General features: G+C 33.5%; 2 protein-coding genes and 1 non-coding gene across 4 annotated transcripts; all 3 read right to left on the reverse strand.

Moving 5' to 3' along the window:
- Nucleotides 1-827: 827 nt before the first annotated feature.
- TRNAI-AAU lies at nt 828-901 on the reverse strand. Its single transcript has one exon. It is a non-coding gene; the product is annotated as a tRNA-Ile (tRNA).
- A 686-nt stretch (nt 902-1,587) lies between these two features.
- LOC18051365 (fasciclin-like arabinogalactan protein 7) lies at nt 1,588-3,356 on the reverse strand. 2 transcript variants are annotated; one of them, XM_006447644.2, is made up of 3 exons: nt 3,266-3,356; nt 2,794-2,859; nt 1,588-2,632 (listed from the first exon to the last, which is right to left on the reverse strand). In XM_006447644.2, the coding sequence occupies exon 3, from the start codon at nt 2,586-2,588 to the stop codon at nt 1,806-1,808; it is 783 nt and encodes a 260-aa protein (XP_006447707.1). In that variant the 5' UTR covers nt 2,589-2,632; nt 2,794-2,859; nt 3,266-3,356; the 3' UTR covers nt 1,588-1,805. The 2 variants fall into 2 exon arrangements, with proteins under 2 accessions (XP_006447707.1, XP_006447708.1); XM_006447645.2 differs by lacking the exon at nt 2,794-2,859 and having other exon boundaries at nt 3,266-3,329.
- Nucleotides 3,357-6,527: 3,171 nt separating this feature from the next.
- LOC18051366 (rho GDP-dissociation inhibitor 1) lies at nt 6,528-9,578 on the reverse strand. Its single transcript, XM_006447649.2, has 5 exons — nt 8,751-9,578; nt 8,608-8,674; nt 7,898-8,116; nt 7,686-7,810; nt 6,528-7,075 (listed from the first exon to the last, which is right to left on the reverse strand). Exons 1-5 carry the CDS (start codon nt 8,988-8,990, stop codon nt 6,998-7,000), a joined length of 729 nt encoding a protein of 242 aa, XP_006447712.1. The 5' UTR covers nt 8,991-9,578; the 3' UTR covers nt 6,528-6,997.
- Nucleotides 9,579-14,193: the final 4,615 nt, after the last annotated feature.

Consider the following 14,193-nt stretch of genomic DNA (forward strand, 5'->3'; position numbering starts at 1 on the left):
ACATTTTATTTGTATTTTTCCAAAAAAATAAATCTTTAGGGTTATAAAAATTGGATGAAATCAAAAATTTTAACCAAATACACACGGTCTATTAAACATTTAAATGATTTAGCAAATTCGAGCATGTTGTTATTAGTTAAGGTGTTTTTTTCATGAATTTTCTCAAGTTTAATGCTCTTTTATCACATTATAAATCTTCGTATCCCAAAATTCATAACTTATATTATGGGCTTAAGTTTTTAGGTACAGAAAATTTTATAACATTATAAATAGATTAAAGTAATAATAAGCTACTCGGACATATTTTTAATGATAATATCAATTAAAAAAAAAAAGAAAGAAAGAAAAAAGACGGCTGAACTTTACAATTCCTTTTTTTTTTTTCTTTTAAAGAACATTTTTTTATGAATTTAGACAACTTTAGTGCATAAAATATGATTTGATTGATTAAAAATTTGATTAATGGTTTTGGTAGTAAAGAGAGCCGGCAGGAGTCGGCGGTGGGCGGTGTATGTCAATTGTCAAATTCATTTATGTGATTCATTAAGAAAAGAGCCATTTCTTTTATTGACCTTCATACTTCTCATACAAAGTTATAGTAGACATGGTTGACATTTTGCGACGAGTTCTTTAAATTAGGAAATAAATAGGAACTATTAATCATAATTACACACACGCTCCATTTAGGCGGTTAATAGATTCTTGAATAGCATGAAAACAAAGCAAAAATGGAGGCAAGAGAAGAGATTACAAAAAACTGGATTTACAAGATCAATTAAATATTAAGGCCGTTTACAGGCTCAATTGTGGGGTACAAAAATTGATTTTGGCCCATGCAGGTCTCGAACCTGCGACCTTCGCGTTATTAGCACGACGCTCTAACCAACTGAGCTAATAGGCCGGCTGCCAGTTTCTTGCAAATTTTCCTACTTAACAAATGGATTTAACGAAAGATTACAATTACCAGGCGGCCTCATCTAATCATTAAAAATTCGGATGGTGAACTATTGCCAAACTCCTGAAAACATTTGTTATGTGGGTGTGGCTAAGTGGCTCAGTGGCTCAGTAGATGGTCCATGTTATGAGTAGTTTTGATGATTACTGGAAGGTGACTCCCTAATGATGCCCTAATGCTTCAAACTTTTAATAGCATTTCCTTCATCTCATAGCATTTGTTTTCTTTCTGCATCATTCATAGCATTTCCTTCATCTCTCCGCATTCAAATTTTAAACTTCCCTCAAATGTTTTAGCTTGTTCACTAACTTGCCACATGAGTTTTGCTTGCCTCGGTGTTTAAAGCTGTTTCGTATGATTTGCACGTCCTTTTCCTGCCAAGTTTCTTGGGAAATTGCACTTAATTTTGTTTGTTAAATAGATGAATGGATTATGGAACACTCTTTTTGAGTCATTGCCAATTGCCAAGTGCTTTTCCCACTTTCATATGTTGGATTGTCCCTTTTAAAGGGATCATTTATCTTGAGTCTTTTGAAGCATAATCAATATTATCATTAAAAGCTTGTAAAAGCTCCACTAATCAAAACCCGCCAGGGCAGGAAAGATTAAACACCAAAAAAAAAAAGGTTGCGTACATAAGAGTTTGTTCCAAGTATAAATCAAAAGAGCTCATACAGATGACAATTAATTTGAATAATGAAGAAATAGTAACACAATAACTCACATTCTGATACATAGTTTCAATCACATTATGTAATAAAAAAATTGTTTAAAAATCAAAGCAAATGAACCACATCCAGATATATCCTTGTGACATAAGTTAGAGACTCCATAGAAATCCTCTTTTCTCTTACAAGAACAAGACCATCAAACCTGAGACCGCCAAAACCAGCTGACTGCAAATACCCCAGTTGATGTTCCTGTGAGAAGAATTTGTTCCTGGTGAAGATTTTGGAGAAGCAGAGCCACCGTCACTTACTTCAGATGGAGCGTCAGCAGGCGGTGCGACATCAGGAGCCGGTGCCGGTGCAGGCATTGGGGGAATGTCGGTACCAAAGATTGCTTCTGGGAGAAGGACTTTATCAACTTGGTACAAGGCAACAGGGTCAGTTGAATGCACGCTGCTGCTAACTTTAGTTCTAGACCATCCTGAATCGATATGGACAGCCCCCGAAACATCAGTGAAGTTCAATTTGTAATCTCCACCAGCATATGTGCGAACAGGGCTCATTTGGCTAAGGTTCTTGAAATCAGCAAATGAGTAGTAATGTGGCAAGGCATGGAATAGACAAAGCTGCTTAAGCTGATCCTGTGTGAGATTGGCTAAAGAAGGTTTCTTGAGAGACTTGAAGGCATCATCTTTTGGCACAAAGATGGTAATGCCTTCGTCAGTATTGTTGGCTTGGTTTTGGAAGGTCTCAAGCACTTTAGTGGACTCAAGGTAATTGAGGAACGTGTGGAATGGGCCAGCTACAGAGAGTAAATCAGTGAGGTTCACATGTTCAGGCGCCGGTGCTGGGGCCGGAGTTGGACTGAATGTGGGAGGGCTAGCAGCTTTCTGAGCATTAGCTGAAGAGAACAAAAGCAATAGTGCACTAATCATCAAAGCCATGGAAACTTCCATTTTTTCCATGAAGTTTTATGTTGCTTTCTAAGTTGACCAAACTCTCCAAATTCCTGCAAAAACCAGAATCAATCAACTGCTAGATCTTAGCCTATCAGCACAAGAGCCTGTGATCAAATCTTATTGAACCACAATGTAAGTGTGTGTCAAATTTTAACACCTAAAATCTAAAATCTAAAAGCCCCAATGTCTAGAAAGACAATAAAAATCTTACTGTTTTACAAAATCCACACACCGTAACCCACAAACAAGTTTCTGAAAAACCCAGCTCACCAAACGTCTACAAAGATATAACAGAAAGTTAGATCTTGAACAACTCATCCCACTGAAACAGACGCTGCAAGAAAGTGAAACTGACATGTGGAGACCACGCAAGCATTTGAAGCACATGCAAAAGCAGATATACGATTCCAAACAGAACAAATCACCAAAAGATCAAAACTTTACTCCAAAACTCAGATCAAAATCAAATTTCGAGCCACAAATTTTATCATGTCTTATCAAACCCAAGGGAAAAATCACACAATGTACATCAAGAATGGGGCACAAGAACAGATCTAGAATCCCAGATCAACCAAGCAAAACAAACCCAGAAAAGCTAAACAATTCTGAGCTGCATGAAGTGCAAAATCATAAATTGGAACCCAAAGTGAAGCAAAACAATTACAATGAGAGCAGACACTGACCTGACTAAGTGGAATTCAGAGACAGAGGCAGGGAGAGAGAGAGAGTGAGAAATGGTGATGTTAGTGCAGCTGCAAAAAAAATGAAATGTCTTGACACTATATAAAGATTTGATTTTTTACATTTACTAGTAAAATAATAATACTACATAGTCCTGAACTCCTGATTGGGGATGGCACCAGCTGGTGGTGGGGGAGCTGTGAGATGAAGGTTAAAAGGTAAGTAAGAGACAGTGAAAAGAGTAGGTGGTTTACAATTACTGTACAAAATTACACAGTCCTAACATAAAATTTAGTGGTAGCGTCTTAAATCTGTCACATGGAAGATGACAAAGAAAAGTTTCCAATCTTGGGAATTTACTTGCTTAGGGCAAACACATAAAACATTTTAAGGGTTTCTTTAGTGGAATTGCTTTGAAGAAAAGTGGTCCATGTGGGGTGGCCTTTCTTAATCACTCGTCAACAAATTAGTTTTTTAAAATCTCTGAGACACCAACCCATGCACAGTGGCAATCCATAACATCATTGTCGAATTTCTACTCAATTTATCATGATAAATTTGGCCATACCATGATAAGTGCTAACATGCCCGCGTGATACATTTACGGCTTGCTAAAACTACCTAATCATGGAAATGTCATTCTTTAAGATAAGAATAATCCCACTTCAATTTATCATAATAAATTTTGTCATACCGATAGGGTGTACGTTGCGCTCGTGCTAATGTGTGCCCATGGAATTTTACAGCTTACTAAATCGAACTGATCTTAGAAATTTTTTATTTTATAAAGTAAGGACATTTATTTATTAAAAAAAGTGAAAAAAAATAAAGTTATGATTACAAAATTTGAGATACAAAATTTATCTTCCCACTAATATGACAAGTAACGCTCGTATTATTAGTTATGTCTCTACCTCCTTTCCTTTTTTATAAAAAAGTAAATAAATAAATTCACTAAAGCCAAAATATAAATGTTAAAAACAAAATATTATGAAAATAATTAAATTCACTCGGAACATAATATTACAAAGGGTAAAGACAAAATATCATGAAAATATCGTAGGCCGATAATTTGAGTAGAAGTGGGCCAAAATGGGGCCGACCATGATGTTTGGGCCAACAAGCATTGCCTGTGACCTGTGTGTACCCCACAAAAAGCCGATGCCACCTGTTGTTCTCCAATGCTGCGGCGCCCAACGTGTGCACCCGCCACCTCAAAATCGCGTACTTTAGCAATCACGGTAAACGACATCGTTTCCTTGTGTGTTACTCCCGCCGACAGCCCGACACTAACTTTACCAAATCCCTTGGTTATGTTTATGGTTATGGATAATTCATGAATTATATTATTATAAGATGCGATTTAAGAATTTTGATAATTAAAACAATTCTTTTAAATTTATTTTTCTCTTTTTGGCTTGATAATAATCAAATCACCTTTATATCTTGATTTAATAGATTTTATACACTAAATCAAGTTTCATGTTGATTTGGTGGGAATCCTAACTCTTCATTCATTTAATTCAGTGCACATAGAATGTGAAAGTGACAAACAAAAATCATTTTAGTATAAATTCATCGATTCTAATCCCTTTGCTACGCTCGCAAACAATTTCTTTTTATGGAAATTAAGCTTAAACAATTAAGTAAGAGTCTAATAATACACTTAAAGATAACTTTTGACAAATTAAAGTTGGTTGTTGTGAGTGGTTAGGCACTCTTACGTCAGGGGTTCAAGTCCCGTTTTCGTATGGAGTCATCACTTTGGCCAGCACTTTACTCCTTACGGACCGATTCGGTGCGAGCGAGAATTAGTCTGAGTTGTAGTACGGACTTAAAAGTGCCTCACACAGTTAACAATATATATATATATATATATATATATATATATATATATATATATATACCTTTTGACATGTTTCTCAGGTAAAACTTAGTTTAAGGAGACAAAATAAAATTAAAATCAATAAATTATTGAATCAAACATAACATGTGGACCAAATTTAATATAATTTGTGGAGATTGAACACAAAACTTAACTTTAATTCTATATTAAAAATATTCGTATCATTTATTTTAAAACTTAAACTATTACGTAAGAATCTAATGATAGTGTTAAAAGACAAACTTACTTCAAACTATCCAGCCACCTAGTTCGAAAGATGAAAAAAAAAATTTATATATATATATATCATGCATTAGGAATACATTATTCTCAATTTGGTAATATTTTAATAATATTTGGAGGCTTGGAGCCACTGAAGCTTTCCCCTTCACATAAATGCAGTGACCAAAAGCCAAATTTCATAAAAGCTGCACGTGAAGTTCAATGGAGTATGCGGTCAAATTAAGTTAAGATTACATTTATTAATTACATAACTTCACTAACATTGATTTGGGGAGGTGAGATTTGTCATTTAGGCATGGGAAGGTGCAATGGCAATATCATCAAATACGATGGATTTGGTGGTTAAGATTGGGCATTTTGTCATATGAACCTTGTTTAAATTAATCAACAAGAAGTCAATTTATTTTGCTAGGGATGATGTTTTCTTAATAAAACAGATTAATCACTTGTGTCGGGTGGGTTTGAGTGTCTCTTCACGTTAGTCAACGTCCACTTCGTTGTTATTAAAGGGCTAATCATGGTTAAAACAGTAAATTAAAGATTTAATCTAACATGGGTCAAGCCAAGTTTTACATATTGTTTATTTTCTGTTCTAAATATTTTGAAATTTCTCCATGAAACCAGTAACAAGGGCAATGCATCGTTAGTCATTTTATACTAATAAATATATATTATATATAAGTGTCACGTTATAGGTTACAGAAAACATTTTAGCTGCGTTATTAATGTAACGCCACAATGATATAAAGATAGAGGCTGAAGAGAAGGTTCTATGATGTGTTTCTCTGCACATATCAATATAAAGCAACAGGAAATAAAATGGGTTGAGTAAGATGAGAGATTACTGTTACTATCAAGCGAGGCTTGCAGCTGCCTTTGTCCTTCCAAGCTGATAATTTCATTACCTATTTAATTTGTTGGGTCTTATTATAGTCTCTTGACTCCTCAAACTTGTATGAGCTCATGTTGAAGACTGGGTTCTTTTCATCTCTTGGGCTATCCAAGGTTTTAATGGCAGCAATTTTGTGGTCATAGTCCAAGAATTTTAAAAGTTTGTTGCATTTGGGATTATTTGACGACCAAAACAAAAACAAAAGAAAAAAAGAAAAAAAAAACACCCGCAAGCAACAGGCCTTAGCAACATGGTATTTATTAATATCGACTTGTGCTCAACATAGCTCTGAAGAAACTTAAGCTCATAATTGAAAATGTTTGCAGAAAAGAAATTTAATAGAAAACTTTTAGCATAGCTGCTAAAACAATCGTAAAAAGCAGGTCCAATTACTTGAAACAAAAGAAAACTCATGAACTGAACTGCTTTCTAACTTCTTAATAAATCCTAGATTAAAAGCAATAGTTTACAGTCTTCTCAATGAATGAAGAAATGAAAGTTAGAAACAAGCATCCAACAGTGAGGCGAGGCATGCATCCCTGGAATCAAAGGCATATTTCCGTTGTCAAGGGAATTTGCCGCGAGTAGGGTGAAGTGATTAATTTAGCTGCAAAAGCATTAATTTAATAGGCTTGAATTGAAATATCTTGAGCTAATAATAATGGTATAAGAAAAAATAACTAGTGGATGATGAAGCCATGCGAAGCTCTCCCTTCAAACAGCAGCCCATTCTTTTCTGATGTCGAAGGAGTAGTTGATCTCCAAGTAGCACTTGTTATCATCATCAAGAAACTGCAAAAAATTGGGACCCAAAAAAAAAAAATTTACAGTAAGTATTGCACACTAGTTTGCATTGGGCATGCTATGTCAGCAGTTTGCTTGGAAACTAAACAAGTTAGTTGTACATTACAGAACAAAGACAAAAATCAGAAAACTAGCAAACTTGAGTCTTCATCAGGCAATAAAACATACAAGGCAAACAGCAAAATGGTCCCCAAGTCATGGCCAAACAACAATATGTGCAACGAATGAATTGGTGGGTCGCACTTCACATGTAACATACAAGATAACAGATAAGAGATGATAGAACTCGTCTCTCGTGTGATGCCAGGAGTCACAATCTCATAAATTGCGCCTCATTCACGTCTTCTGGGAAAGCTAATTCAATTTGATTAAGCAGCTTTAAAGCAAGAATAGATCACGGTAGATACTTTCAAAAGTGAAATTTCCGAATCATGTATCAATTAAGCAACTTCAGTTAATCTACATATGAATCCTAAAGTGAAACTTTCTAGGAAACTGCATGTGACTATTCTAACAACTTGTTACATAAAGAAAAATATCAAATGATCCATAAAGAATAGTACTTGCAGAAAACAAGAACTTGACCGTTTGATCTAACCTTTGTTCTTGCAGAATACGATCCTCTAGCAAACATGCCCGAAGGGGTTGTCTCCTCGGGCATCTCATGTATGTAAGGCTCTGGCTGAGGACTAAAGGTTCCAAGCATCTGTTTTGCGCTGTCCACTGAAATAAAACTTGTAGTGAGCAAAACATACGAGTGAATGACATTCAAAATGTTAGCATGAGTTCGAGCATAGGTGGTTTGCTTACCCTTGATACCGGCTTTCCAAACGGTGTTGGTGTACTTAAGGCCAGATACGATGTTATTGCTGACTTCGAATGTGAATTTCAAGCTGTATTTACTACCTTCTTTCAATGTAAACCAATTTCCTGCGGGTTTTCCATCCTCTGGAACAGCAAGGACAATGTCATTTCTCCCGGGCGCAACAATTGAGAGGCTAAGGATCCTCACTTCAGGTTCAAGAGTTTCTGCATCAAGTCAAGGGAAAACCAAAAGCACATTAAATGGGCTGATAGCAGTGAGGTTGGTTAAGCTTTAGTTTCTTAGAGAGAAAGCAATAGAACAAGTTAAGTTCAATGGATATAATTCATACAAATGAGATTGATTACAGAACAGAAAAAACGCAAGAGATGCACATATCCCCCCATCTAATGACATGTCTTCTAATGTGACCTAAAATGAAGCAATGAACTTATTGAACAAAGGTTAGGACAGTCCTCAATTGCTCAAAGGATTAAGATTTATTGTCAGCAAACAAACCAAAGAGATTAATATTATCTAGTATAAAGAAAGCCTTGAACTTTCACATCTTTTAGCACCCCTGGATAGATACCATTAGTGTTATAGACAGTCAACATGAAAATGAAAATATATATATATATATATCAAAAGAAATTAAAAAACAAAAACAAATTCTAACAAAAAAGGATACAAAACATAACCAAAAGAACATTAATACCTCCAATGTTGTCAAAATCAACGCTTCCGAGGAGCTGCTCCTTCCACTTCCTCAAGCTCTCATCATCCTATATACGAACTCATGAAGCTCATCAACAAAATTTGTACGTAGCAAAAAGATGTAAAATGTTAAGTAAAACAAACCTTATCCTTTTCAATCTGCTCTTTGAGAGTGTACTGAGGACCCAACTGGATGTCCTGCTCCCTGTCGTCGTCATCCTCTTCGTCAGTTTCACTCACAGTCACATATCTGCTGGTCCTCTGTTCTTCTTGAAGATTTGCTGGTTCTGCTGCTCCCACGGCAACATTACTATTCTCACCTTCCTCCCTCTTCTCATCAACCATGTTATTGGAACTTGACACAGCTCCAACAGCCAAAGACATCAACAATTCATCAACTCTTTGAACGCCCCCCCAAAACTCACCAAAATTTCTTTATTGAAAAAAGAAAATGAAAACACAAAAAACAAAACAGACCCAGCAAACGAAAAATGTTACCAATTTAGTGCCCCTTTATCCTTTATGTTAATGAATGAACAAAAAAGAAAGAAAAAAAAAATTTTTATATCTATGAAACGAATTGAGCACTGAGTGTCAAAAAAAGGCAAGAATTGTTCTTTTGTCCAAACAAAAGAGAGCAAAAAGACAGGAAAAAGAAAAAGAAAAAGAAAATTAAAAAAAAAAAGGAACAGGGTGTTTTGAATTTGAATTTTCGTTGGTAGCTTTTTTGTGGTGGGTCGTTGAAGTGTTGAATAGATCATAGAGTAGGGGCCGGGTTGGTTAGTTAATTGGTTAGTCAGTTATGCCGGGAGAATCTCTAATAGGCTAAAAGTGAGAAAATGAGTGTGTGGTGACGCGCAATATAAGAGAAGCGAATGGAATGGAGAAGAAAACGCGAAGGTCACCAATGGAATTTTTGGCGACAACCAAGCTGAGATTGTGGGGGGAGGAATAGGAATTTAGGAAGGTAGTTAGTTCTGTCTGTTTGTGCACGTTGCAGTGTTGTTGACGCACTCCTCGTAAAAGTTTTCGCTTAATGTTTACACGTAGACGGCGATCGGTTTGACATTTGCAAATTGGTCCTTTCATTAGTTTATGGATTTTGCTATGTTACATTGAATGTACCATACACAACTAATAAGAACCACATAATTATGTGGGTTCCATAATTTGTGTGGTTCTTGTGAGTTGTGTATGGTACATTTAATGTAACATAGGGGCTTTAGTTTATTTGCTTCTTCTTCTTCTTCTTATTATTTTTGAAGTTTATTGTGCATTATTGTGCATTGGATTATATGCTAATTTTGGACCGTGGAGGGTTCTTTTATGCGGAAGATTTGGTGGGTTGAAAATTAGGAATTATATTGTGTGTATTAATAATATCGCTTAGTTTAGTTGGTAAAGATATGGAGTTCAACCTCCTTCACATAAATAAAAATTGAATTTAATTATCACTTTGTGTTATGTTTTTTTTTAAAAAAAATTAAGGAATTTTGTCGCCTTTGTGTTCACACTATCACCACATTGTGTGGTTTATATATGTGCACTCTCACTCTCTTTTTTATCTTTCATTTGTTTTGCCATCATAAAATTCAACCGAACTTGTTAAATTTCAATGTCATTCAATAAAACGATCAATCTTCTACTCTAATCTAGAATTAGGATCGCTAAATGAGAAACTGTAGAAGCATTAAAAAGGAGAGTTAGAGTTTATTGGGATAATAATAGAGCGAATGACATGACTCAAAGGTGTTATTACTCCCAAATATAAGAGTGTCCAATTATAATATAACTCGGTGAGTTTGGAGTTGAACCAGAGGGAATTTAAAATCTAATAATCAATTTGTTAAACAAAGAAAATTAAATATGGGAAAAAAATTATTAGAAATCAATTTAAAAATACACTAGGGTTACGAGATCTACTCTCAATATTGAAATTATAGTTTAAATATTCTCTCATTTTTATATTTTTCCTCACTTTTATCAGTTAATTATTATGTCATTTAATTTTAACTAACTATGTGTTTCGATAAATATAAAATCAAGTCTATATTAATGTATCGACATTATGTCAAAATACCATACAAATCCAAGGAAATTTATAAATTAACATGACATAAAAATAATCTGAAAATAATAAAATAAACTTAAAACTCACTTGAGAGAGAAATTAATTTAATACTTTGAAATCTTAAGCTTTACCCTTCACCTTAGCTTAGTAAAATTAGTCACTCATATTAAAAGAAAACAAAACATTTTTTTTATTTGACAAACTTTTGAAATATATTACAAGGGAATTGATTACACCAGAAAACAAGAAAATAAATAAATAAATAAATAAAATTTTCAGCTTCAATCCGTACCCTCCTTTCTGGCTCCTCTCTACCTCCTCGCTTGCATCTCCTTACCTTTGGATGCATCGTTCCTTCTTTTAATTATTATTTTATATTATATTAAATATATATATTAATTGAAAGGTGTAACCACTTGACCATCACGAGCAACCAAAACATGGTTGCTCCTTTTTATTCTTTTTTTTTTGAAATATATTTTTATTAATTATATCTCTTCAATAATGCATTTCAAAAGGTTTTAGTAATTCTTCTTTGTTCTTGGATCTAGTTCCAACTCCTCTTTATTCTTAAAATATATCTACAATATAAAATTAAAATAAAATTAACATATCACAAAATTACAATTTAATTTAACATAAAAATATATTTGGAGAGTCTTGAGATAATTTAAGAATAATGAGCACATTAATTAACACTTTAAATAAAAAACTAATAAAATTATTCTTATTACATGTACACTTTTAAGTGTTAATTAGTGAAAATATTAGCATTCCACTAAACAGCTCGTAAAAACCCTTCTCTCAACTAATCCTAATAAAGTATTAAAACATATTATACAATGTTTATAACACCCCACTTATTTATTTTTTAAAAAATTTCATATCTATCGTTAAAACCCCAATAATTACGTCATGGTGATGAAATTGTTACTGCTCATTCTCTTTGTAGCCAAGCCATTTTTATAAAAAAAAATTTCAACCCAGCATAAACTAAAAGTCTTAGTATTTAGATTTTATTAGTATGTGGATGTTCGGTTTTCCCTATTTCTGTGATTTGAAAATCTCTCAAGTCCTATTAATTTCTTCCGTGCGTTAAATAGACTTTGATTTAAGTTTTGAAGACATACAAAGGTGTAAAGAGTTTTCATTATAAGTGAGTTTTTATTAATTATAATTGTCTTTTTAAGTAATATCAGTTACAGGTAAAAGTATAAATATATAGCAAGAGTTTGAATAGATTTTATCAGTACTTCAACTCATAATAATAAATGAGAAATAATATAACTATAAATTCTTATACAAACTTTTTTTTGTACAAATTGATATGACATGGTTAAGTTGGTTCACATGATTTATTTTTATTATTTTGTATTTTATTCAACTAACGAGTTAATATCAAATCAGTTTGTATAAAATAAGTTTGTACAAGAGTTTGTGACTATATCATCACTCATAATAAATTCAAGCATTAGAATCCATGATAAAATGGGCTAGATATTTGAAAAATTTACAAAAATAGCCAAAAAAATTTAGGGTCTTTTAGAATTAGTCAATTTAACTTTTTCTACCTTATATAGCCAATTTCAACATTTTTGGACAACAATACCCTTGTCATTCCAAAACCTAAAAAACTTAACATTTCTTCTCTCTCAAATCCACCAGCACAGTCTTAACTTTTCTGGCAATAATTGATGATAGTTGGATGGGCGTTTGACGGCAGTTTCATCTCCGACATCACCTGTCTGTATTTCCAACACTTAGACGGCAGTTGGATGGGCGATTGACAGCAGCTTCATCTCCTAAATCAAGTTTTTTTTTTTGTTTCACTAAGATTAGACCATCATTTGAATGTAATTGAGTGTATACTTTATGATAGATGAGTATTATGGTTAATTTACTATGAATTTTGAAAAGAATTAAACGAGATTATGATTTGAGAAAAATGGCATATGAGATGTTTGTTGAAGTGCCTATTAGACTTCATTATCTTATTTGTGATAGATTGTGTTGTGGGTTTATTGTGGCTTGCTATGAATTCGTGTTCAACAAAGCAGAGCAAGTGATTTTAGTGCAATGAGTGTTGCTTTGATTTAGTGTGACGGAAGCCTAGAGCACAGGCGACCTGCACCCTTCTCATGAAATCACAACAAGTATGTTAATGTAATTTTAAGTGACAAGCACTTGTTTTCAGGGCGATAACGCCCACCACTCAAAATCAAAGCAAGCGTATTGCTATGATTTTGAGCAACATGCACTATCTCCCAAGCCATAGGTGCCTATTGCACAAAATCACAACAAACATATTAATGTAATTTTGACTGACAGACACCTGTCTCCCAGGCGACAAGCACTTGTTGCTCAAAATCAAAGTAAGCATGTTGCTATGCTTTGCCAAGCACGGATTCGCCCACGACATAATCTATCAAAAATGAGATAACAAAGTTTAATAGGCATCTCAACAAACACCTCATATGCCATTTTTCTCAAACTATAATCTCATTAAATATTTTTCAAAATTCATAAAAAATTAACCTAATACTCATCTATCATGAAATATACACTTAATTACATTCAAATACAGTATAATCTTAATGAAACGAAAAAAAAACTTGCTTTTGGAGATGAAGCTTGCATCAACCTCCCATCCAGCTGTCGTCTAAGTGTCGGAAATACAACCACATAATGTCAGAGAAAAAGCTTCTGTCAAACGCCCATCAACTGTCGTTGATTGTTGTTGGAAAAGTCACGATCGTGCTACTGGATTTAGGAGTGACGAGAATGTTCTTTTTTTTTTTTTTTTTTTTGTGGAGTGACAATGGTATTTGTTGTCCAAAAATGTTGAAATTGGCTACATAGGGTAGAAAAAGTTTAATTGGCTAATTCTAAAAGACCCTAAAATTTTTGGGCTAATTTTGTAAATTTCCCTAGATATTTTGCTTCAAAACATACTCTGTTGTCTGTAACAAGCGAGGTATGAGTAAGAGCAATAATATTCAACACCACATATTACCTTAAAAGACCCTACTTTCTTTTATACCCCATTAATTTTCAAAATTATCCTCTTATCTCACCAGACCCTTTTTTTTTTTTTTTTGATTCATCATCTACTTCCAAATTTTCTTATGTTCTGTCATAACTATCATTTTTGTTTTTTAAATAATTGTATCAACACACTTAGATGCAAGTCTATCATCCATTATTTCATTTTTTGAAAAAAAAAATGATCATCTATTTTGTAAGTGTCTATTAGAGAATCTTTTAGACACATAAATTTCTAAAATTCAATATTTTAGAATGAAAAAGAAATAAAAAATAAAAAAGCTAACATTGTGTTATACTACTCATCAAATCACTATAGAATGAATGGAATATTTTGCTTCAAAAAATTAAAAAACATTTGACTGCTATGACATGCAAGTAAAAATATAGAAGAGAAGAGCTGCTGGGTTATTGAGTTTGATTGAAAAAGAAATAGAGCACAATTTCTTTCTGTCCTTTAGGATAATTTTTAAT

Source organism: Citrus clementina, unplaced genomic scaffold, assembly GCF_000493195.1.
Source record: "Citrus clementina cultivar Clemenules unplaced genomic scaffold, Citrus_clementina_v1.0 scaffold_2, whole genome shotgun sequence".
NCBI classification, from domain to species: Eukaryota; Viridiplantae; Streptophyta; class Magnoliopsida; order Sapindales; family Rutaceae; genus Citrus; species Citrus x clementina.

What these genes read in the sequence shown, in the direction of transcription:
- LOC18051365 (XM_006447644.2), bottom strand. Translation starts at nt 2,588, where the DNA reads ATGGAAAAAATGGAAGTTTCCATGGCTTTGATGATTAGTGCACTATTG.
- LOC18051366 (XM_006447649.2), bottom strand. Translation starts at nt 8,990, where the DNA reads ATGTCTTTGGCTGTTGGAGCTGTGTCAAGTTCCAATAACATGGTTGAT. An exon ending in TGATTTTGACAACATTGGAG is followed by an intron (nt 8,117 to 8,607) that starts GTATTAATGTTC and finishes GACTTGATGCAG; the next exon opens with AAACTCTTGAACCTGAAGTG. An exon ending in CGTATTCTGCAAGAACAAAG is followed by an intron (nt 7,076 to 7,685) that starts GTTAGATCAAAC and finishes AATTTTTTGCAG; the next exon opens with TTTCTTGATGATGATAACAA.